The sequence below is a fragment of the Phytophthora parasitica genome (assembly GCF_000247585.1).
Source record: "Phytophthora parasitica INRA-310 unplaced genomic scaffold supercont2.7, whole genome shotgun sequence".
Taxonomy (NCBI): Eukaryota; Oomycota; class Peronosporomycetes; order Peronosporales; family Peronosporaceae; genus Phytophthora; species Phytophthora nicotianae.
Genome location: NW_008648993.1, coordinates 1702704 through 1727116, shown reverse-complemented (window position 1 = coordinate 1727116; position 24413 = coordinate 1702704). Strand labels below are relative to the sequence as shown.

Here is a 24413-nt window from a genome sequence, read left to right as displayed (position 1 = left end):
TTTATAATAAATGTGTAGTTATACTGTAAATGAATTTCAGTTGACATGTGCTAGTTTTTGTGAACAGGACGGATGTGCACCGTAATGTGCTTCAGAGCATGCACACATTAAAATAAAGAAAAGGTGAATCTATTATGAAGGGCCCGACATTCACTGATTTACAGGAGATAATCTGGTAGAATCTTTGATGATGATGCCCGTACCACTGAGTCGTCAATATCACAGTACATCTGGATCAGACAGTGGTTCATCACTACCCGAATTATATTAGAGTTCGCAGGAGGCACTAGCGATCACTTCAACTGCACCCACCTCGTCGTATATTACACTCGGTCAAGATGCGAACTCGATGAAGTCGAATGCCGACCCCTAGCTCTTCAAGGTCACGGTCTGTTGCCTGAGCAAGCAACGCGCCGTCAATACCCTGGGCTCGGAAGTCGACACCATAGCTGCCGTCGTCTAACCCCAATGAGTCCAGGAAACTTTGCACCTCGTAAACTCCCCATTGCTCCATACTTAAAGTATCCTCGCAATGAGCTTCGAGTTGCTGGTTCTGTAGCTCTTCAGATGCTTTATGGAGTCGTCGACTGGGAGTTGATAATCTCACACTGCGCTTGTGCTCATTCACTCCGGCATTAGACAGTGCCGCATTCACACGAAGCACGAGATCATTGCGAACCTGTTCGTCCTCCAAGAGAGCTTTCTCGAAAAGAAAAGAGTAGATTTTCTCTTTTTGATAGCGGTGCATCAACTCTGAAGCAATTGGAAAGTGCGATGGCGATTTAACAGAACCTTTACGGTCCCCATCCGGTCCGATGCGATCTTTCATTGCGTGATAAGCTGCTTTTTTTCGTTTGAGGTCGTTCCTGCGCTGATACACATCTCCTGAACGGAATTTAAAATCATTGACGAGACTTCCGATCCGAATCTGAAGTTGTCGACGTTTGTCAGGGAGAACTGCGCCGTCGAGACGTACTTGGAGAGCGGCAAGATCATCTCGCATGGCACCTAGTTCGTGTTCTGCTTGCGCAATTAGCTCACGGCTGAGCACAATATCCTCGCGCATTGCAGCTTCTCGAGACTTAGTTGAGGCAGGAGCGGTACCGAGCGAAGCTCCATCGCCATTTTGGCTGACAAATCGAACTTTCGCTTGTGTGGATGACGTTCTTTGCTGCGGTTCAGTCGGGACTACACCAGCAGCGGGGTCGTTGTCCGTACTCAATGGATCAGAGCTTTCAGATGCTTGCTCCATCCGAATATGTCGACGGCGAGCTTCAGCTTCCCGTTCACGAAGTAGCAGCTTTGACGCAGAAAATACGCGCCGTATACTGACATCGCCGACCCAGTTCCCAAACACCTCGACTGCCGATTCTTGATCTTCTTCGCGCAGTATCGGGTGGTCGAGGTGCATGTGAGCAAGGAACGGATTCTGCGTCAGACGTAGCACCTGCAGCGACTCGAGGAGAGGCACACCTCTGAAGGAGACCAGGAAGTCCAAGTCAGCCGTCATCTTGAGCAAGTAGTTAACGCCCCGCCATTTAAAGTTTGTAGCCTGCGCTTTAGCTTTCTGTTTTTGCTGCCACTGGTCGGTGTCCTCAACAATCTGCACACTCACTGAACGCAGTTGGTCGATTACACTCTGGAAAACAATTGGAGCTTTGGATATCCCGGAGATTCGAGGCTGTTGAGGCTTTTGCGCCTCCGCCAGCAGCTGCTGTAGCGCCTCAAGGCAGCCCTCGCGCTCAACGATCTTCCTCACAATATCCAGATCGTAAGGCTTTTCAAACGAGGAGCATGGTGGGAAAACGAGGACAGTGGAAGCTGAATTACAACATCCACGTGGTTCAGAAGTTAACGAGGACATCCGATGCAATCTCGAATAAAGTTGAACTGTTTGAGTGATCCTGCCATTGACGTGCAATACTGAAATAGGTGCACCCATAAAGACAACAATAGTTTGTTTGGTGCTGATAGGATACCAAAACAAACACAGTTGCTTTATTCTTGAATGAACTGACATTCAGGTTGCAAGGTCAAACAGCAGCTTGTTGTGTGTTCTACCTGTCATACACCGCTATGGCAGTCAGGCTTTCAGGTCAGTTCTTGGTCGTGTCTGGGTCGATACTGTCCAAAGTGTACTCGCCAAGTTCACCTTCCACACTATCCTGATTGTTTGCCTTGCCAGCAATACGAGCAGCCTCCTTGGTGTTCTGCTTCTGGATGTTTCCGAAAATGGAGAGTGCCGACGCCACCATACTGGAAGGATCGTTGGTGTTGGCCGGCAACAGCACCGTTGTGCCCTCCTTGGCGATGTTGCCAAAGGCGTCCACGTACTTCTCCGCCACTTGAAGTGCCACTGCGTCACGTCCACCTGTCTCCTGGATAGCGCTCGAGAGTCGCTGAATAGCCTCAGCCGAGGCATTGGCCTTGGCAAGAATGGCAGCGGCCGCACCTTCTGCCTCCAGCACGGCGGCGCGCTTCTTACCTTCAGCCACATTAATGTACGCTTGACGTTCACCCTCGGAGTCCAGGATCTCAGCACGTTTCCGACGCTCTGCCTCAGCCTGCATGTCCATAGCCGCCTTGACACTGCGAGGCGGGGCGATGTCCCGGATCTCGTATCGCAGACACTTGATACCCCAGGCCTCGGAAGCCTGGTTGATGGCCTCCACAATGCTTAGGTTGAGCGACTCTCGCTCCTCGAAGGTCTTGTCCAGTGTGATTTTACCGAGTTCGGAACGCATGGTGGTTTGTGCCAGCTGAGTCACAGCATAGAGCGGGTCCTCGACGCCGTAGCTGGCGTTATATGGGTCGATGATCTTGACATACAGCACACCGTCGATACTGATGGTCACGTTGTCGCGTGTGATGGCCGTCTGGCCGGGGATCTTGATGGCCTCCTCCTTGAGCGAATGCACGTACGCAATTCGGTCCACAAATGGGATCAAAAAGTGCAGTCCAGGCGTCAACACGTCCTGAAATTTACCAAAGCGCTCCACGACCCACGCGCGCTGCTGCGGCACGATCAGCACGCCCTGTAGCATTGACAAATATTAATATATTAGCACTAATCAATTACATAAAGGTTATAGCGTAGCTGGGCGTACGATGTTGACAGGCGTATCTTGCAGGCGTGGCATTCCATTGTCGTCGAAGGACTGGGCCAAAATGGGGCGCGAGTTGTGGAACAGACGCGTCGTCGTCGGCTGCAGGAACGGGCTACCGGTTCGTGCCACGGTCGTCATCGCCAGCTGCGGGCGGGTGTGGCGGGCGGCGCCCAGGAGCTTCGCGGCGAGCATCGCGGTCAGGGAGCTTAGCTTCTTCCAGTGGCGATCACAAAATGACCTGCATTCCGGCGCAGCACCCTACAAAATGTATCTTAGGGACCAAATTTGCGCATCAAATCACAAAAGGTCGCGACCAATTCCATGCTTGATTTCATTGGTTGAAACCCCGTCAAAATGAAGACAGCAGGTCCATTTGCCAACTTGCGCGCGGAAGCCGAGTCCTGAGCTCCATGAGTCGACGCGGCGGCGCTTCGGAGGATACAGCGGGCGAACAGAGCCCCCGAGAGCGCAGCGACAGCGTCAGCAGCGGAGCGGGTAGCTCTGGGGTCGCCCCTAGCACGTCTCCGCAGTTCGTGGCTCTCCATTCGAGGGTCGGCAAGAGATACCAAGCTGTGATCCCTGAGCTGCTTGCGTCCCCGGCCGACACCGCCGAGCTGCTGTACAAGAAGCACGCGCTACAGCAGCCCAAGCTCAGATACTGTCCTGACAAGGCCGAAGGTGCGTGACGCAGAGGCGAATTTTTTAGTGTTATTTTGACCAAATTTTCTATTTGTATTGTCTTTTTTAGAGCTGGGGCTGGAGTTGGACAAATATATCAAGCTGGCGCGGTCTTTAAGGGATGGGGCCACATTCGACACGCAGGAACAGGTCATGACACTGGCGCTGCAGCATCTGCACCGCTTTGACTATAATACTACTGACGCAGCATGCTCGCTGTATGCGAGACATAGTATTGAACTGCCGAAGTCGACTACGGGTGTGAATCAGAGCGTGAGCAAGCCGACGCCGGCAGAGGAAGCTAAGAAGTGGCTCTTAGCCTTCTATCGCTGCATGAGATGCACCGAAATTGATGGAAAAATGCTGGAACAGATGTGCGAGTTGCATGAAAAGGCTAAGGCCAGTGGCGATGTGATTCCAGCGACCGAAGCGGGTGTGCTGTCGCGACTTGTGACGCGGATATTGACGTGGAGAGAGCAATGTGAATCTGTTAGCAAGGAGAAGGTGGACCGTGCTCGGCTACTGCAATTGCTGCATCAGGCGGAGTATATGCAGATAGTCTTACCGGAAAAGGAAGCTGTCGTATCCAGGCTACAAGCGTTCGACACTGCCCTCACGCAACTGAAGGAGGCGCTGGAACACAGCAGTAAACGCCACCAGAGCAAACGGGTGGAACTAAATGAGCTAATTGGTCTCTTTGAGGCAGTAATGGCTCCGCAACTCATCTTCCCAGAGGAGAGCAACTTCCGTGAAACAGTTGACGAAGTAAAGGAGCTCAAGGCAACGATTGATAAAATGCTAGCGGAAGACAAGGTAAGTCTGCCCTTAATACGCGATGTGTTGGCAAAGATCGAGCTGGTGCCAGTGAATTTCGAGCAGGAAGTGGAGCAATTTCAGACCAAAATGCAAAGCGCGCAGACGTGGCTAGCAAAGGCGCGTAAATGTATGCCTAATCGCCGACCAACACGGCGAGCAGGCGGTGCAGACCCAAAGAAAATGGATCTGGAGACGATTCGCGCGCTTGTGGACGACGCGCCGTGTGAAAATAGTTCCGAGATGTTTGAAATGCAGGATTTACTGGAGTGTGCAGACGTGTGGGCTGTTAAAGTGAAAGAGGCGATAGATGGTGGGGCTGATGTGACTCTCGAGCAGTTGAAAGAACTCCTGGAGGAGGCAAAAGACATTCCTGTGGTCATGGATGAGCAGAAATTCCTGGAGGCTGAAATTGATGCACGTGAATGGTGCACAACCGCCGCGTCGAAGCTGGCGTCCCGTACGTCTATCGAGGAAATGGAGGATTTGCTTACACAGGCAAAGACTATTCGGGAACGCATTTACCCGAAGAAACAGTCACGTTGGAAGCCACAGGTGGAGCGCGATATCAATGCAGCCATGGACCAGTCTCGCAAGTGGATCAATGAGCTTCGTGACAATCTTGGCGTTGCAGCGTTTGATAAGCTGTTTGCCTCGCTGTCGTCTTATTTTCCTTCTTCACACTCGTCCAGATCATCGTCCTCTACGGCAAGTATCGATAGATCAAAAAAGAAGACAATGGATGCGATTAGCAAGTTGGTCGAGAAGTCACAGGCACTTGCGATTGATGTGTCTTCCTACACTACACCGCTGAACGATCTGCTTCTGAAGGGGGTTGAAGCGCAAGCTGAAGCGAGCGCTATTTTAATGAGTATTGGTTGTTTGTCGGGAACGATTGCGAACAATCTAGATGAATCGAGCATGGAAATTGACTCGATGCCGCGAGAACTGGGCGATTTGGCGCAGGCGTCGGCTTTACTCGAGAAGATTGATTCATTCCCGTTTACGTTTGAAGAGGGGCTAAGTCTCGCCAGTATCGTTGAAGGTGAGAAGGAGTGGGCAGCGCGTGTTCGTGAATGTATCCCCCCGCGACAATCGAGGAAGAAGCGTCTAGCGAATGACTCGTTCACGACGGAACAGCTTCACGAGTTGTTGAATGAGTCGAAGAGACTGCGCTTTCTGTTTCGCAATGAGCTGCGCATTCTTTCGAAAGAGCTTCATGATCTGACAGCATGGCGCGCGAAGGCGCAAGAAGTGATCAATGGTGAAGTGAGCGTGTCTGTGGCAAGTGTAGTGGAGCGCCTTCAATCGTTCGATTTGATGATTTACGAGAAACTACAGAAGGCCAAAAAGAAACTTCACATTGGCGATGTGAGTCCGGCCGCTGCAGATAATGAGAGTACCGAAAGTCGGGACGTGGATATGTCATCAACGCCGTTAAATGATGAATCCAAAGAGGTAAAAAAAGAAGAAGAGAGCGAATTCTCTGCAATGGAAGTTGATGCTGCGGGATCGAGCGATTATGTAGCACCAATGGAAGTCAGTGAACAAAATTCCAAGCCAGATTCCAAACCGGAGGTTGTATCTCCTGGGAATAAGCTCACTAGCGCCGAGACTGGAGTGCAGGCAGAAGCAGCAGCAGACACGAAGCCTACCAACGCGAATGGTGTTGCGGCTGTGAGCATGCCAGCGTTAGAGATTCATGCTGATGCAATCATGACACATGTTCGAATTGAGAGTGGGTGTATGCAGAAATCAATTGCAAAGAAGGAGGAGGACGATCCCGACGACTCAAAGACGTCTTGGATGGCGAAGAACGGACGGGATCTTCTAGAACCGGTCCTAGCTATGGCGGAGGAGAGTTTTGAAACTGTGAACAGCTTGGACTTGAAAGAAGCTGAAGCCCGACAGACCGTCGAAGAGCTTGTTCTAGCAGGAGAAAAGGGCGACATTACGGAGAATATTACTGACGAGTCTGTACGCGTCTTGGATGGATGGAAGCAGCAGCTTTTGCAAGTGCAAAAGGAGAGTGACGTACTCAGTGTGGAAGCCCCAGAGCAGAAGGTCATTGCTCTTATCATATCGTTGCTGGAGTGGCTGCAAGGATCTCGATCTCTTTTCTACGATGAGATTCTTCCTCTCCAAGATCTTGTTGCTAAGGGTGACAACATAACGGAGAGCCTTGAGGAGATTAAGACCCTTGATGTGGTAAAACCTGCAACTCTGGCGACATTAGAGCGGATGCTGTGGCCACTTTCGTACTTGAAAACCCACGAGAAGGTGGTTTTAGAGTGGACAGAGCGTGTGCACAAGTGCATAGCCGACAAGCACGCTCGTGTAAACGAACTCCAGGCGTTGCTTGACAATGGAAGTGGACTACTGTTGGAGCAAGGCGCCTTCAAGATTGTGATGGATGAAGCTAAGAAAGCACGAGTGTGGCTCTCCAAACTAAAGAAGCGCTTGAGAGCTCTGATAACGAAGGGGGTTGGGAGAATGAGCATGAGTGCTGCCCGTTCGTTGGTGGAGGAAGGCGAGGACATCGCAATTGACATGCCTGTGTTTGACTTCCTGAAGGAGCACCTGGAGATTGCAAGCGATTGGGAGAGTCGCGTGCTGGCGTCCGGAATCGAATCAGGACAGGCACGAGTTGCGAATTTACTGGCACTGCTTAATGAGTACGAGTGCGCCCGACTGGTGATTGACCTCGACATGCATCGCGATGTGCTGAAGTCCGCCACGGAGCGCTATTGTATTTGTCGTCAGCCTTTTGACGGGTTAATGATCGGCTGTGATCATTGCGATGATTGGTTCCACGACAGTTGCATTGGTATGTCAAAGGAAAAGGCTGAGAAGGTAGAGCACTACACGTGTCCGTCCTGTACCATTTTACAGGAGCTTGGATCAATGCTGCAACATGCGAAGGCAACGGAAAAGCAAAGCAACATGTGGGATATGCAGGAGTATGCGAGGGCTTTCGAGAAGCATCAGGCCAGTGCATTGCGCAAGGTTAAACGTGAGGAAAAAACGGTCGAGCGCACTGATATGCTGCTGTTTAGCTGCAACAATCAGATGAACCAGCTTCGCGCTCGAATTGACGACATCGAACGTGCAAAGGCTTGTTTATCTATTAAATCGGTAGCAGGGAGTGGCGCCCTTGGACAGCAGCAAGCACTGAATCAGGCGCAAGTAAAGCCTTCAACTGTTCAGCCTTCCGCGACGATGTCAATGCCAGAAGCAGCTCCTGTAAAAGCAGAAACGTCTACCATTACCAACGTCGCGGCCCCCACCAGTAGCGTTGATACCAATGCTCTCCTCCTCGCTGCTGCTGCAAGTGCTTCAAGTAGCAGTGTCAGTACAGCTACATCAAGCGCAGCAGCAGCTTCGACGCTGGCAGGTATAAATGCGACAGCGTTGAATCGTCCACAGTATCCAAGCATCCTGATTCCTCCCATGCGTGCAGTTAACAATATTTTAAAGAGCGCACCGAAGGTAGAGCTCGTTACCAAGCCAGTAACGACGACCAGTGAAGGTGGTGCAGCAAGTGCTAATGGAGTGAAGAGTTCAAGCGACCTGCCCAACAGCTCCTCGACGTCTACTACTTCAACAGTACCGTCGACTGTCTCGGCAAGTACTAGCTCAACCCCACAGCCAACGGCAGCTGTCTCGACTACTTCGACCACAACTGCGGCCTCGGTTATGACTACGACTGCTACAAGCAAGCCTACTTCGAGCACGGCTGCTACCACACCTGCTTCAACGTCTGGAGTACATCAGGTCCCGACGCCGCAGTTATTAAATCCGATGGCTGCCACGTTGATGGGGAGCACAGAACGATTAGCAGCGCTAGTGGTTGCAGGTGGGGTGGAACAGCAACTCGCAAAGATGAAGAGTGAGCACGTCGACGCAAGCAAGCAGGTGCTAGAGCTTCAAAGTTCGTTGCGTCTTAGTCGCGAGCGTCTGGCGAACGCGCAGCAATCTCTTCGTGAACTGTCCGACGTATTCCACGCTCGGCATCGTATGCTACCGTATGCTCAAGCCTGGGTGAGGCAAGCCGTGACGTTGCTGAACACTACAGCAAACTTATCACGTGCGAACATCGACTTCTCGACGTTCCTCCCGCGAGGATTTGCAACAGCGCTCTCTGAAATGGAACATCCGCCAGCACCAGCCTCGAGTACAACAGCTGAATCAGAATCTGTGGGCATTGACAAGCTGTTCCCTGGCGTGGATATGTATGCCCGCTTGCTGCGTACCGTATCGTGGAGCCAAGTGGTGGTGTCTTTATTGCAAGAGCGGCCGTCACGCTGCGAACTTAGTGATGCTATTGCGTACGCCTTGGAGTACGGTCTGTGGGAGGACAAAAAGACTGTGGCACCGCTTCGCAGCTTGATTGGTCGCGTGGACGCGTGGGTCTCTCGCGCACATAAATGCATGACGAAAAGCGCGAGTAAAACGCAGCAGTTGTCGCGATTGAAGGTGTTGATGAACGAGTACTCGAAGCTCCCGTTGACGTACGCGAAAACTGCAGAACCTTTAGATGTCTATGTGAAGCTGTTAACGGGTGGTGGAGTTAAGAGTAAGATTAAGGACGAAGGTGAAGCGCTCACTACGGAAGCTGCAGAAGCGGCCGCTGTTAAGGCTTTGGATGAAGCGATGGTAGGGCTTTCTCCTTCCGTGACGTCTGCTGCGATTGCCTCAGGTACCAGTGCGACGAAAAAGCAGGCACCACGTAAGAGGAAGGCGTACACACGAAAAGATAAAGCCCCCGTTCGATCGACTAAGAAAGCGAAGAAGCCACAAGGTGCGTCTGCTGTTGCAAGTTCGGCTCCGTCGTCGACCAATTCCGCTACAAAAGTAACAGCACAGCCGACGACTAGAGCGGCTCAGGCTGGCAGTAGCGCTTCAACATGACCCCATGGTATCCAGCATCGAACGAGGTGAGGTGGGCGTCATGTACACAGGCAGACAATTTATAGAAAGTAGACCGCCGTGCGCAGCGGGAAGGACAGAATCTGGCGCGAGACGTTGGCAGAATCGCAACAAATGCAACCGTATTGTGAACAATGTTTCGACTGGAGCGACTATGCGTTCGAGTGTATCGAGAGGTGAGGGCTCCGCATTCTTGAATGAGGTGACTAACGTTTTCATCTGCGTTGCATGGACCGTTACGCTCACTAGCTAAACTTGTATAAATCGTCGGCTGGAATGTTGGGTTAGTGCGTAGATATTGTACGTCTTCGACGATGTCATCAGTGCAGGAAGAGCACTCGGATCAAGCAGCCCACACCGACGAACAGCAGCTAGAAGAGATTGATGAGGCTGCTTTAGGTGACAAGGATGATCAAGTGGAAACCAAGCAGGAGAGCGAGTTGTGGATTCAGCAAGAAGGAAAGGAAGAGACACGGGAGGAAACAAGTGAGAATAATATCGAAGCGTGTTCTGTGGAGCAAGAGGAAGCAGCCGTTGAAGTGAACGGAGAGATCTCACCCTGGGGTGACAACGAGACCAATCAAGTGGACGAGGTAGACACAGAAGACGACGATGCAGATGCATGGGAATGGCAGCTTCGAGTAGTGCAACGTGTGAGCGAGAGTATGCTTGATCTCACCCTGTTCACGTCTGGCGGATTTGACTTTGTTGTAATGCTCAACGTGCAGCAAAATGCGTTGAGAGACTTGAGACCCATCGAGGGAATGGCGAGGACTTTGCGGGTGCTAAACGCGTCACAAAACGACATTGCCACGTTACCTAGCATCGATTTCTGGTCACAGTTCCGATGCCTGAGCATGTGCTTTCTCTCTCAAAACGCTTTAAGGACGTGGGCAGATGTACAAGGGCTTGAAGGTTGTTCGAGATCCCTACTTTGGCTAAATTTGACGAACAATCCCCTCATGGCGTTGAAGAATGCGCGCAGTTTTATCGTGAACAAGCTCCCCTTCCTCAAGGCTCTCGACAACTTTGTGACTACAGACCAAGAGGTTGTTCAGCACGCTCGTCCAAGCGCTCGCTTCAATGCACTGTCTCCACGACTAAGTATCGCGCACCTCCTTATGCCTCTCGAATTTGAGACGGATGACGCCGCTCTACTTTACGTGGGAGAAACAGAGACCGCAGTAGCGACTATACACGCTGACAACAGCCCAAGCGTTCGCGCGCAGAAACTTATCAGGGGATACCTGTCGCGACGTGCCAACTTCCCGCGCTTCCGTAATGTTCGTGAGCTCATCATTCACGTCCAGAAACACATTCGGGGGTTTCTTCTGCGTCAACTGATCAAGCGCCAGATCTGCGAGCTCGTGGTCGCAAACGGAGAATCGAAGCTGCTGATGGCCTCCGTCGCCGCCGGTCATGGACTTTTGTCGCCTCTTGCGCGACGATCGTTTGAGAAAATGTTACCGATGATTCGTCGATGGCGAACGCATTTCCAAGCCAAGAAACGAGCTGTGGCCATCAAGAAGATCCGCTTCTGGTGTCAAATGGTGCACCAACGTCATGCACGCCGCACCCGACAACTCTTACGTGACCAGCAAGAAATCTGGATATACTACACGCCAGAATTCGAGCAGGAGCTGCTCACTCTGGCTACGCGTGTGGCTCGTCGTGATCCTTATCTCATGAAGTTATCTCGTGAAGATCGCCTCGAACTGCTTCGAGAGCGTTGTGCCCAGTCTGGGATGAGTGTTCTCCGTGGACCAAACCCGAACTCGAACGTTGTGCGTCTAGCTTCGATCGCAAACACCAGGTCACCCACTCCAGAACGGCCACATCGACTACAACGGGAGGAGGATGAGGGCTATAAGCTGCTTCGCATGGGTCGAGATGCCCAATCTACACTTGATGCATCTTCTCAACACCCAATGCGGCGTTCGACTGCTCCAGGCTGGCCTGCACTCATCCGTGGCTTTCCTAGTGACAACGCTGTAGAAAACCAGTTGCTCGTCGCTGAAAAACGTTTTTTGCAGCAAGATCTCGAGCATATCGCCGCTATCCAGAGTCAGCATCGACAAGATCTTGCCAACAGCGAAGTTAGCGGCGCTAAACTTCCATCGAGGATGGAAATGGTGGCCAAGCGTCAATCTCGAGCAGTGCTGCTGCATTTAAACCAAGTGACGCGTGAAATTCGACAGCGGTTGGTGATTTGCAACCGGAAAATTCTCAACGCTTGTGTGAAACAGAGGCAGCGCCGCCAGCAGCACAATAGTGAGACGCATTTCTCTCTTACCAAGGCAAAACTTCGTGCACGAGGACACGCACCCACCCGGTGGGAGCGGAAACGGCTAGTGACTTCATCACCCGAATACTTGAACGGCTATCGAAAGATGAAGGTGTTCATTCCGTGGACGATTGACATGTACCTGCACATCGTGTCGAGTCTTGATCGCGCGGTTTCCATGTGTTCTGTGGGCCCAGCGAAGGCTTTTGCAATGCCGTACGAGCAAGCAAAGCGTGCGGACGCAGCGTTGTTGATCCAGTCAGCATGGCGAGCGTCGATGTGCCATTCACGTCGGAATGCTCTCGAGGTTACGATTGCACGTGCACTGTTATGTATTCAGCGGTGGTGGAGATTTCGTATTGGACTGCGTCGTCGACTGGATGTGCTGCGTGCGTGTCTTCTGGTTGGAGCAAGTATTAATTCTCGCACTCTGTACATGGAAGCCAGCGTGTATCGCACACTTGTGGAGTTCTGGCCTGCAGTGCGGACCGTTGTGGCGCGGCATCGATGCCATGAGCATCGTCTTCACTGTCGAATTGTCTCGGGGACACGGGTAGAGCTTACTTTGACGCCAGGACAGCTACTGCTGTACACCGCCAGTCGTGAAGAGCGCTCGATTCTGCTTCCTCAGCCCCAGTATCATCAAGTCTCTTCCGTTCCATCAGCTCATTTAAGCTCATCAAAGATTGAACTCTGGTCGAGCCAACGTTGCAGCGCTTATCTGCCTGTGTGGATGCCTGGTACACCAGATCCCGAGCAGGAGAGCATGAGTTCGCGGTCTGAAGATGCTGCGGCATTACTACTGGTCGATGGAGTGCAGATCGAGCCAACACTCATGGAGCGTGAGCTGATGCTCGGCGTCACACAGCCACCAATTGCTGAAATGTTCGCACAGATGAATCCGTTCCGCGAGTTCCCAACATGCCAGCGCGTTGTCGCCTCAGCCACTCGAGTTATGGACATCGCTCGACGACTTTCAGCGAACAGAACGGCAAGAAATTGGCAGCTGGACCCGTCACAACTAGGGATCGACACGTCGTTTGTGCGTCTCACGTTTGAATCCATTGACGAAGCAAGGAAACGCGCTCTACTGCTGCTATGCAAGACATTCGACCCGATCACGAAGACGTACGCACGGATGTACACGTTGGAGGCGCTGTATGGAGCTGCATTTCGCCATCACCAGGTACGCCTTATTATCATATAAATCGAGTCTGAAGTATTAAACTTGACATGCATTGTTGCATTTCTAGTGGGCCATAAGCCAGGGTGCTACTAGAGAAGAAGTCGAGACTGTGCTGAGTGACTCCCTCATGTGGATGCAAGATGAGTTTCCTTCTCGATGGTGGATTCATACGCAGCGAAAGCTCGAGGCGCTCCACACCACGGTCAAAATTCATGGTGCCTCTCCTCCCGTCTCGAAGACAGTGAAGCCATCGCCTGACTTCCACGTGCAGCAGATACCGCCGAGAGAGCCTGAGACTCGGGAACCTGTGCGACCGTCGGAACGCGAGCCTCGTGGACCTCCTCGCGTGTTCCCACGACCTCGTCAACCAGACAGTGACGCTCTCGTGCCATTACACGTGGTAGATTCTACACTTCCTGAAGATGCTGAGAGACATCCAAGCGACTGGATCAAACTTCTCGTCCCCACTCAACCTCAAACTCCAACACCTTCGGCTTCGCCGTCGATCCCTCTGGGAAGCAGTCGCCACCAAATGCTAGTGAATCGTCTTGGGAAACCCAGCTATATCACCGTAGAGGATAAACAGGACCAAGAACAGCTTGCTCGCGAGCATTATGTCCGCGACCTACGTGAAGAAGGTGAAAGGGCTACCGAGGCACTCATAGTGGATCGCCGAATGCTCCAGCGCGAGAAAGCTACCGAAGTGGCCTACATTAAGTTGGACGTCGACGTCAACCTACAACGAATGCGCTTTGAGCGCGAACTCGAGCAAATACACGCTCGAGAGGCTCTAGAGCACCAACGATACGCCACACGACGTCACAAACAGACGCGAAAGTTCGAAACCTGCTTCGTGGCGCAGTCCGGAGCACTCATGAGACGCGCTGCTCGAGCGGCTGTTGCAAGCAGCCTGAAAGCAGAAGAACAAGAGCAGCAACGTCTTGCCGCCGCTGTGAAAATCCGCGATGCCGAAGCGCTCGTGCGTCGTCGAGATTCAAAGAGCTTCTGGTTCGTGCGGAATCGCCACGAGAAGCGAGAGATGGAGGCGTTACGACTGCTTCGATCGGCTGAAGCTGACAAGGTAGAGCGTACACGACTGGCTGGACGACGACAGCGGATGAAAGAAGACAAAGAGATCAAGAAATTGCTACACATTATGTAAGCAGCGAGTTTTTGACAGGATCAGGTGGCGAATACAGTAGAGATCTTTACGAGAATACCTGCGCGTACCTGGATCATCAGTTTCTATGGAGACTTGAGCTGCTCTTGCTTGATTAACTTACGTGCGTCCGTCCGCGACGGGCAATCCCGATGGCAAGCACAGCGACCGATGCTCCGAGCAACGTGAAGCCGATAGCCTGCTGGTATTCATCGATGAAGTCATTGACACGGGCGAGCCATGATCCAGTCGATATAGCTACGGGAGAAGTGTCAACACTGTCGTTGTCTGAGCCTGAGGACGGCTTCTTGTTCTTACGCGGAGCCTTGGTTCTCTGCGGACCAAGATCTTCAATGTCACGGCTGCCATCGGGTTTGTTCTTCAGCGCCAATTGGCCACAGGCGCCGTCAATATCTGTGCCGTGGTTCTCGCGGATCGTGGCCTTCAGGTTGTACGGGTCACGCAGCACGGCATGGAATGCACGGATGTCCTCGGGCGACGGCGAGTGGAATTGCGCGCCAACGTCCGTCGTGTTGTACGGGATGAGGTTCACGTGCACCGATCGGTTCTGTAGCAGCTTGCCAAGGATGTGAGCAGTCTCGATCGAGTCGTTCACACCCGCCAGCATGCAGTACTCCACCATCACCAAACGTCCCTCCCTAAAGACAAAAACTCACGTTAGTACAATACAACACACCTCAATTATTAATCCATATCGAACGTACTTCATCGCGAGGTGGTCATCAATAGCTGCCATGAGCTTGTCGAGCGGATACGCCGTGGACGTGGGCACGATCTCACTGCGCATCTCCTGGGTGGGGGCGTGCAGCGACAACGCCAAGCGCACGAGCGGCGCATCGCGCGATAACTGGCGGATGCGGTGGATCACACCAACCGTCGATAGCGTAATGTACTTGGGTGCAAGGCCGAAAACTTTGGTCATGGCACGGATGGCGGCTAACACGGCGTCGTAGTTGTTGAGCGGCTCGCCCATTCCCATGAATACGACGTTACGGATAGGTGCCACACGGTTGGCGTGTGCGAGCTGCTCCAGGATCTCTCCACTGCATAGGTCGGCGATGATGCCGAGTGTGCCCGTGGCGCAGAATGTGCAGCCCATTTGACAGCCCACCTGGGAGCTGACGCAGAGCGTGTTGCGGCCTGTGTGGCGCATGATGACAGCCTCGATCTCGTGTCCGTCCTGTAGTTTTAGCAGAAGCTTCACGGTGCCATCGGCTGAGCGCTGCTCTGTCGTCACGGACGTCGTGAAGTGCGCGAAATGCTCGCCCAGTAGTGCGCGGAGAGTCTTGGGGATTCCGGGGATATCGGCGAACGTGGCGTCCGGATGCTGCGCCAAGTAGCGCCAGATCGTCAGCGCGTGCAGCTCCTTGAAGCCATGCGTCTGCAGGAACTCGGGCAGCGCCTTCTGGTCGAAGGCCGGCAGCGGTGACAGCGTGCGCTTCTTGACCATGGTGCTGGTGGTGACGCTTTGCAGCGATGAAATGAGTGACATACACCAGTCATAGCAAGTTGGTGTGGTGCACACAGACGATGCAGTTTGAGAGCGGTAGAAGCTGATACCGCTTACAATTTGCAACGGTGTCCGGAGAATTGGAAGGACGAAGATTGCAATGAATGTCAGCAGAAGGACGTCGCCTGAAAAAATGTGCAAGCAGTTAAAAAGTTGGAAATCCTTCTTCACGTCAGCCGTTGCCAGCGCCTCTGGTGGTGGTTGGCATGGCAACCACTAGTTGCCATGCGACCCTCCCATCCTTTTCTTCATGAAAGCTGGCGAAAAGATGCGCCTGGTCTTGTGTTCAACGTAGCCATCCTCTGCTCTCCAAGAGCCATTCCTCAATTTTTTTGACGAAATATCTCTAAGATAGTCATTTGCTGAGAAAACTTGCAGCCAAGATTCTTGGGCTCAGCATGCACCTGCGGCGTAGGCTGTGCGAGGACAGTTCGCGTCCGTCCACTCCGCGATACGCGCATACTGCAGGATGGTAAAATCAATTTGTGTTCGTGGAGTTCGGAGTGCCTCAAGCCATCACGAGGCTGATTCAAGGGCTCGTCCGAAATATGACAGTGGAATTTTGCCATCCACAACTGATACTTTAGCGTCGGCGGTTGTTTTTCTGTTACGAACCGAAGGTATCTTCAGTGAAAATGAGCGTTACACGTCCGTTTCGCCTCGCATTTCTACTGAGAGTTCTTCACTGCAATATGTATGCATATCTTGGCTGTGAGACCGTCGCTTGATCTGGTAACTATCGGCATGACCACCAGGCTGCTGCGTCTCGTACCGCTGCCAAGGTATTCGTCTGTGGCGCCAAGCTAAGTGCCATCGCGTCACAGCTGCTGCGAATCATCCGAATAAGACCATGCGGATGTAAGATTGGTCAGCAAATTCATAGCCTCCACTGGCTTGTTCGGCGCTACATGGGCTCTAGCACTTCCTGCAAGCAACTCTAGCTCTACTTCGAAGCAGTTGAGATCCACCATGGCCACCACAAACAACTGCCGCCCTCCACGTTCATCGTCGCAGCTTCGGGCCCTTCAACGACGCGATGCCGTCGCAAAATCTTCTTGCAATACGGCCCGTTTCTGTTCACATACAAAACCCTATATACACCTCTGTGGGCGGAAAAAAACTGCCCTTCTTCCGTCCATCACACAAGGCAAAACACGAGCGAAGGCGCGTGGTTTAACCGGGGCGCCCGGGTGGACAGCTCATTTCCAAGACGCCCACAACCCGCACCCCCGCGCAAAGAACCAGATCGCAACTTATCTCCTAAGGTCCCCGGCTCGGCCGCCATGGACGTGGGCACCAACGTGTGGGTTAAGACCAAGGACGCCGCCGTCTGGGCTGCAGGCGAGGTGGTCGACTACCAGGACGCGAGCGGCATCGTGCAAGTTCGGCGCCTCGACACGGGCGACATCGTGATGCGTGAGTGATCGCGTCTTTTCATTTCCTTTCCAAGGCGGCAAAATGTCCCCTTTCGCTGTAGACCTATCCTAAATGGGTTGGCAAAAAGCAACACCGGCAACTAACACTCAACTTTTGCCATTTGCCAGGTCGCTATCCGGGCTTCGACGACGAGTTGTGTCTGCGCAACATGTCGGCCAACTTCCCGACGATGTCGAGTCTCACGAGTCTCGAACATCTGCACGAGGCGGCGCTACTTCAGGCGCTGAGTGAGCGCTTCGACCACGACCAGATCTACACTTCCATCGGAGACATCCTCGTGGCTCTAAACCCGCTCAAACCGTTGCCAAAACTCTACTCCGAGACGCAACTGAACGCATACAAACATTCCATGACAAACACCAACCCAGCGTCAGTGCAAAAAGAGTTGCCACCTCACGTGTTTGCCATCGGTGGCAAAGCTTTCGGCGGACTATTAAAACCGGAACGACGTAATCAGAGCATCTTGGTCAGCGGAGAGAGCGGCAGTGGCAAAACCGAGAGCACCAAGTTCCTCATGCAATTCCTAACCAGCGTGGGACGTGATCAGTCACGCTCAGAGCAGGAAGGGAGCGACGCAGTGGAAATTGGCAAGAGAATCCTGCAAACGAACCCCATTCTGGAATCTTTTGGCAATGCACAAACCATCCGAAATGACAACTCGAGTCGGTTCGGCAAATTCATCAAAATTCAGTTCGGACACAACAACGAGATTGTCGGGGCCCAGATCGTGAGTTATTTGCTGGAAAAGGTGCGACTGCTGCATCAGAACCCGGAGGAACGCAGTTTCCACATATTTTATGAGCTGCTCGAAGGAGCAGACAAGGAGCTGCTGGACGCTCTGGGGCTGCAGAAAGGAGGCAAATACGAGCTACTCAACTCGTATGGACCCAGTTTTGCTCGGAAACGAGCTGTTGCAGACAAGTATGCGCAGTTGTATGTGGAGACTGTGCGTGCGTTTGAAGATACTGGTGTAGGCGAGCTGGAACGGCTGGCTATTTTCAAGATTTTGGCAGCATTGTTGCACCTAGGAAACGTCAATTTTACAGCGGAAAACGGACAGGAAGATGCGGCGTCTGTCACTGCCGCGTCGAGATTTCACTTGGACAAATGTGCAGAGCTCATGGGTGTAGATGTGGACAAACTGGAGACGCTATTGAGTAGTCGAGAGATCAAGGCTGGTGTGGAGGTTATGGTGCTTAAACACAATCCGGAGCAAGCCAAGGAGATCTGTGGCTCGCTAGCTAAGGCGATCTACGGGCGCCTGTTTACATGGGTCGTTCGGCGTCTAAGTGATGAGATCAATTACTTTGATTCAGCCATCTCCATCTCAGACGAAGACGACGAGTTGGCTACTATCGGAATTCTGGATATCTTCGGCTTTGAGAGCTTGAACCGCAATGGCTTCGAGCAGCTCTGCATCAATTACGCCAACGAAAGACTCCAAGCGCAATTCAACGAGTTCGTCTTTGTTCGAGAACAGCAGGTGTACATTGCAGAAGGGATCGACTGGACGAATATTTCGTACCCGAGCAACGCAGCATGTCTGGCTCTCTTCGATGACAAAAGCAACGGTCTGTTCTCGTTACTGGACCAGGAGTGTCTGATGCCTAAAGGATCGAACCAAGCCTTAAGCACTAAGTTCTATCGTTATCACGGCGGAGAAGACTCGACAGGATCACTCCAACAACAGAGTACTCTGACGTTTATGTCGTCCTTCAGTCGCTACTTGCATCGAGCTGGATCGCAAGAGGAATCCGTACATCAGGACACTAAGAATCACCCTTTTTCGGCTTCTAAGATGGAGCGTGTGAACCACCAGTTCGTGGTCCACCATTTTGCTGGTCGCGTGTGCTACAATGTGGAGCAGTTTGTTGAGAAGAACACTGATGCGCTGCCTGCAGACGCCAGCGACATCCTGTCTTCTTCAAGTAACGACGTTGTGGTGGCGATCGGAGCTGATGAGAACGTAGACTCTCCAACTGCTGACAATGGAACTGCTGGACGGAGACGCTATTCCATGCTGCGTGCTCCTAGTGTGTCGGCGCAGTTCAAGAGTCAGCTAGACCGACTTATCGTTCAGATCGGACACACTGAAGCCCACTATGTTCGTTGTCTGAAGCCCAACGAGGTCAAGAAGCCTGGCATTTTCGATCGCGAGAGGATGGTAGAGCAGATGCGCTCAGTAGGCGTGTTGGAAGCCGTGCGCATCGCACGCCATGGCTACTCTGTACGTCTCGCACATGCGAGTTTTATCGAACTGTTTTCGGGGTTTAAGTGCTTCTTGAGCACACGAGACCGAGCTGCGAAGATGAACAACCACGACTTGGCACAAGCTCTAGTGACCGTGCTGATGGACAAGGTGTTACTAGAGGATGGAGTAGAGCGTGAGGAGAAGAACCCTGGCGCTCTAACTGCAGTTACTGGTGACAGCAGTGGCACAGCGTTCGAGAACGACGTTCGACGTAAGGACGTGCAGGTGGGCAGGACTCTGGTGTTCTGCAAATCTACCACTTACAATCGGTTCTCTCGATATCGTGTGGAGCTACGAAGCCATTGCGCGGCAGTGCTACAGAAATATTACCGTGGATATCGACGCCGAGTGTTGTATCAACAGTTGCGTGGCTTCGTGATTCATGTCCAAGCGATTGTTCGAGGATTCCTGGGACGGAGACGAGTGGACAAACTACGCACACTACGCCGCGAACAGGCTGCAACTTGTATCCAGGCGTGCTGGAGACGCTTTGTGGTGTTACGCAAGTTCACCGAGATGCTTCAGCAAAAGCGCCAGGTTGAAGCTGCCACTGCGATTCAAGCTTGTTTCAGACGTTTTAAGGCACAGCGAATTCTAGAGGAGATGCTGATGGTCAAACGTCAGCTCGCTGGTGTCATTCGTATTCAAGCGAATGTCCGGCGGTGGCTTGCACAGCGACAACTTGCTGGACTTCGCAAGCAGAAGCTTCGAGTTGTTGCTGCTATCTGCATTCAAAGAAATTGTCGTCGTTGGCTGGCGCAGCTGGAACTTGCTCGACTTCGAGAGCAGAAGCTTCAGATCATTGCGATTGTGCGTATCCAAGCACAATGCAGACGTGTGTTAGCTCAAAACCAACGCCAGAAGTTGCTACGCCTGCAGCTGGAAATGTCTACTGCAATCCGAATTCAAAGTCATTGCAGACGTTGGCTGGCTCAGCGAAAGCGAGAGCAGTTGATACAACAGAAACGTGAGCGTGCTGCGGCTATCAGCATTCAAAGACACGGCAGACGATGGCTCCAACAGAACAGAGTTGTTTCAGCTAAGCTCCATCATTTTCGCTTGAACGTGGCGTTCAGCAAGTTCCGTCGCGCATGTCAAGAGTCTCAGGAAGCTCGTGAAATGGAGGCCGAACCGTCTCCAAGCGATGACTCAGCGGGGAGCAGAGCAAAGCGACGTATGTCAAAATCAATTGGCCTACCAGCGACCCAGTCCAGCTCGGAACAGGAAGACAGCTCTACCAGTGATGATCGGATGGAGCCCCCACTTCGTATCTGGGTTCCCACCCACCACCGCTCCAACAACAGACAGCGTAGTCGCGCAAACAGTCGACGTAGCCGTACTAGCAGCAGCCACGTCGACGATCGCAACTCGCTACTGGAGAACGAAATCTTGCGCCTGCAACAAATGCTCGTAGAGCAACAAAGCGGTAGTTCTCGACGGGATCAACAGCGCCGGTCGTCGACTTTTGCCCGTCCACCTCGAAGTGCCCCGCTTGATTTGAGTCAGTCCGCTCGTGTAACGCGCTCACGTTCCGGTCGTCGTCGGTACTCAGTCGACGGCGCTCTATCCGATGATGAAGACGCAGAGAATGACGACGAAGTATCACTGTTGCCTCCGCGTCGTGCACGGAGTGTGATGCCTGCACCACAAGCTGACCACGTGTCCATGTTATCACAGAAGATCGAGGAGCTGGATGCGAAGTGCAAATTCCTGGAGCAGCTCGTGGCGCGCAAGAACTACGAAGACGCAGCAAGGGAGTCCTTTATGTACGGGCGAGGGTCGTTCGGCGGCAGGGAACGCTTCCCCTCAGCCGATGGATCATTGTACGGCGACACCCCACCGAGTGAAGCTGGCTCGGACGTGGACTCGATCATCTTCAATATCCAAAGTCAAATGAACATGCTGCGACAGTCGATCGCAGTGAAGGAGCAGGCCCTCCATACATCTCGCAAGTCTCATGCCATGTCATTCTCGTCCAGCACACGACCGACACGGTCCTCGTCAGCCGCATCGACCACGTCGTTCTCGAACCTGCCCATGGAGGCTCCTCCGAGTCTTCCGTCGCTTCCATTGTCCGAGTCGCAGCTTTCAGCCGGTGGGTCATCGCACGGCAACAGCCGACGCAGTGGTAGCAGTTCGCTTGGACTCCCTCCAACGCCAACATCTTCGGTAGCGTCGTCGTTCTACCAAGGCCCGCCCCGTTCATCTCCTGCACACTTTGGTGGCCGTGGCATGCCTCGTATTGTCAAGTGGGCGCGCTCCACCAACTGCTACGAGTGCGAGGAACCGTTCAACCTGTTCGTACGACGCCATCATTGCCGTATGTGTGGTAACTCGTTCTGCCACGAGCACTCGAGCCGACGTGTCTCGGTCTTTGGTATCGGCTTCGACGACGAACCTGTACGCGTGTGTGACACCTGCTTCGCCGAGTATTACGCAACGTCGCATGAGCCGCAATATCCTCCTCAGTACGGCTTCAGCTCTGGTCCATTGTCCACATCCTCACGACTCAGTGGCTTGTAGTGAACTAACTAGAGGTCTTTGAAGAACTTACAAGTAGAATACCATAATGTAATGTGTAGTTTTTTTTGGTAGTTAGAATTGTTTTAGAATTAAAGATACTTCTTCTGAAAAGTAGTTTGACATTCTTTGTGGCATCAACTCGGCATACATAATCAAATGACCATGAGTACTGAAGCGGACGTCGTTGTTAATGGCGGAGCTTAGTGCTGAAGCTGATAACACGTTGGCCAATATCACGATCTCATGATGTTCATCAATTATTTCTTATGAAGTTGAAACGACTGGAATAAAAAATTTCCATGACATGAAATTGGGATCAGTACTATTCCGGTCTTGAAGAACGCTGCCGCTATGCGTACTTGTATCCCCTCGTCATTCGATTGTGATAAAACAGGTCGTAACTTTTGGCGAACGCCGGATATTCCTTCATGACCCATTCGGGAGTTTTCTTGGACCAGATCCAAGCGTTGTATTGCATGATCCTTCCAACCCAACTATCAGGAAACTTGCTGATCCAGTAGGGCACCTGGTTCGTAGCCAACGCTACATCCATCCTCTCCAACGACGCCAACTTCTTTAAAACTTCCGCCTGATCCTTACGGGGTAATTTATTAAAACCACCCAACAGCTTGTTACTCGCAAGCGAAGGCATGCCTTCCAGCACGCTCCCAACAGATGAAAACTTGGAAGTGAACCCTCTCTCCTCATCTCGTGCAATCTTCGACTCTTTTTTCCGTAGGTAGTTGGCAGGTGTTCCATTCTCCTTAATGGTACTGGATTGCGGTGCAACGACAGAGGTGGTGTCAGTGACTCGCCTCGAGTCCATGGACGTCAAGAGAGCGCTAGTACATGCAGCGAGGGTAGTCGCAACGAGGAGAAAGATGAAGTAGACACGCATGGGCTGTACTTGTGTTAATCTTGAGTCTTGAGAGGAGAAAGCGAATTGTCAAATGGACTTCAGATAGCGTTTGTTGTGTGTGCAGAATGAAAGCCCCATCCAAGATTACAGTCTAAGCCCGGTCGACGTTGATTGCTAGCCTAGACAGATTCCACATACATGCAAAGATGGGAGAGCAATATTCTTAATATTATTATTTTTTTAAATAGTAAAGAATGAATAGAATGCTCCATCTTTGTGGTTGCCGCTGTTTGCTGCGGGCATTTCGACTACGGTATTACTATATAGCTTACAGTGAGATATCATGGACACATACAATATATTCTGCCTATTGATGCATTTTGTTTTGGGTAAGTATGCAATTCTTGTGCCCCCGAAGGTATAACACTCTAGGATAGGGACCGCAACTTAGGCGCAAAAAAAGAACTCTTTAAAGAATGAACGCCATTGCTATTGTGTGGGACTTGGCCCTAAAACGAATAACACATTATTGTGTGGGTGGCTGCAGGTTCCGCGGTCACTTCAATTTGTCATTTGATAACGTTTCAGCTTCCGTAGCACGAATTTGAGATCAATGCTACGTAGAATCTTGATCTTCCAGGACATCATCGGCGTTATGCGTATTTGTATCCCCTCGTCATTCGATTGTGGTAAAACAGGTCATATCCTTTGGCGAACGCCGGGTAATTCTCCTTGACCCAGTCTGGCGACTTTTTGGTAAAGATCCAAACGTTGTATTGGACATTTCTCCAAAACCTACTGTCATGTCTTTTTACGAGCAAAGCAGGCACCTTCTCAGTAGTTAGCAATAGGTCCAGCCTCTCCAAGGACGCAATTTTTTTCGTCAACGCCTTCTTCGTCCGCTCAACCACTTGTACGTTGTCCACCACCTTCTCCAAGGATGAGAATTGAGATGTGGTGACTCTCTCCTCAGTGCTATCATCCTTAGACTCTTTCTTCCGAAGATGGCGCTTGACTGGCAGTCCATTTTCCTTGACGACACTCGTTTGTGGAGCACCCGGCGAACTGATCGTTAAGGCTCGCCTCGAGTCAAAGTTTGTCGACAAAGCACCACAAGGGTGGCGACAAAGAGAAGAACCGCGAAGTAGGCGCGCATACGTTGTGCTTCTTTCTGAAATGGATCGTGCGGGGAGGGGGCAAATTGCCAAGTGAGTTTTAAAGTTGACATAGCCCCGCTGATGACACTGGCTGTGATCTGTCGTTAAGTAAGAGCCTGCTTGCTACCCGTGCCTATTCACTGCTAAGAGAAGAGACGCCAACAATAAAAAACGTACTGGGAATAGCACAAGTTTACGACACGACACTGTTTAATACAGATTCCGCCCTCTAATCCGTCCCTCCAGTCCGGCCATAACCTCTATCGGATTTATATTATGCATTTTTGGAGGTCGTTTGAATTTCAATCAGGCGGGAAACGCACTTTTGAATCCCTGCGCGGCTAACAAACATGGGGCGCTGGCTGACCATCAAAGATAAGCGTGCTCTCATAGCGAAAGCGGGTGAGAATCCTGGAATGACGCACGCCGAACTTGCTGAGTGGTCGACCAAAACGTACAATCTTGGTCGACCATTAGCTAGAAGTACTGTGAGCGACAT

General features: G+C 52.0%; 7 protein-coding genes across 7 annotated transcripts; 3 read left to right on the top strand and 4 right to left on the bottom strand.

Moving 5' to 3' along the window:
- Positions 1-298: 298 nt before the first annotated feature.
- Positions 299-2020, bottom strand: PPTG_05575 (hypothetical protein; the record flags this gene model as incomplete). The annotated part of the gene is made up of 1 exon (XM_008899159.1): positions 299-2020. One exon carries the CDS (start codon positions 2018-2020, stop codon positions 299-301), a length of 1722 nt encoding a protein of 573 aa, XP_008897407.1.
- A 76-nt stretch (positions 2021-2096) lies between these two features.
- PPTG_05574 (hypothetical protein) lies at positions 2097-3299 on the bottom strand (the record flags this gene model as incomplete). Its single annotated transcript, XM_008899158.1, has 2 exons — positions 2097-3035; positions 3108-3299. The coding sequence occupies 2 exons, from the start codon at positions 3297-3299 to the stop codon at positions 2097-2099; spliced, it is 1131 nt and encodes a 376-aa protein (XP_008897406.1).
- A 639-nt stretch (positions 3300-3938) lies between these two features.
- PPTG_05573 (hypothetical protein) lies at positions 3939-9509 on the top strand (the record flags this gene model as incomplete). Its single annotated transcript, XM_008899157.1, has 1 exon — positions 3939-9509. The coding sequence occupies one exon, from the start codon at positions 3939-3941 to the stop codon at positions 9507-9509; it is 5571 nt and encodes a 1856-aa protein (XP_008897405.1).
- A 332-nt stretch (positions 9510-9841) lies between these two features.
- Positions 9842-14159, top strand: PPTG_05572 (hypothetical protein; the record flags this gene model as incomplete). Its single annotated transcript, XM_008899156.1, has 2 exons — positions 9842-12997; positions 13065-14159. The coding sequence occupies 2 exons, from the start codon at positions 9842-9844 to the stop codon at positions 14157-14159; spliced, it is 4251 nt and encodes a 1416-aa protein (XP_008897404.1).
- On the bottom strand, positions 14128-15700 carry PPTG_05571 (23S rRNA methyltransferase). Its single transcript, XM_008899155.1, has 2 exons — positions 14882-15700; positions 14128-14815 (listed from the first exon to the last, which is right to left on the bottom strand). Exons 1-2 carry the CDS (start codon positions 15667-15669, stop codon positions 14272-14274), a joined length of 1332 nt encoding a protein of 443 aa, XP_008897403.1. The 5' UTR covers positions 15670-15700; the 3' UTR covers positions 14128-14271.
- Positions 15701-16519: 819 nt separating this feature from the next.
- PPTG_05570 (hypothetical protein) lies at positions 16520-22072 on the top strand. The gene is made up of 2 exons (XM_008899154.1): positions 16520-17103; positions 17232-22072. Exons 1-2 carry the CDS (start codon positions 16971-16973, stop codon positions 21896-21898), a joined length of 4800 nt encoding a protein of 1599 aa, XP_008897402.1. The 5' UTR covers positions 16520-16970; the 3' UTR covers positions 21899-22072.
- Positions 22073-22247: 175 nt separating this feature from the next.
- On the bottom strand, positions 22248-22724 carry PPTG_05569 (hypothetical protein; the record flags this gene model as incomplete). Its single annotated transcript, XM_008899153.1, has 1 exon — positions 22248-22724. One exon carries the CDS (start codon positions 22722-22724, stop codon positions 22248-22250), a length of 477 nt encoding a protein of 158 aa, XP_008897401.1.
- Positions 22725-24413: the final 1689 nt, after the last annotated feature.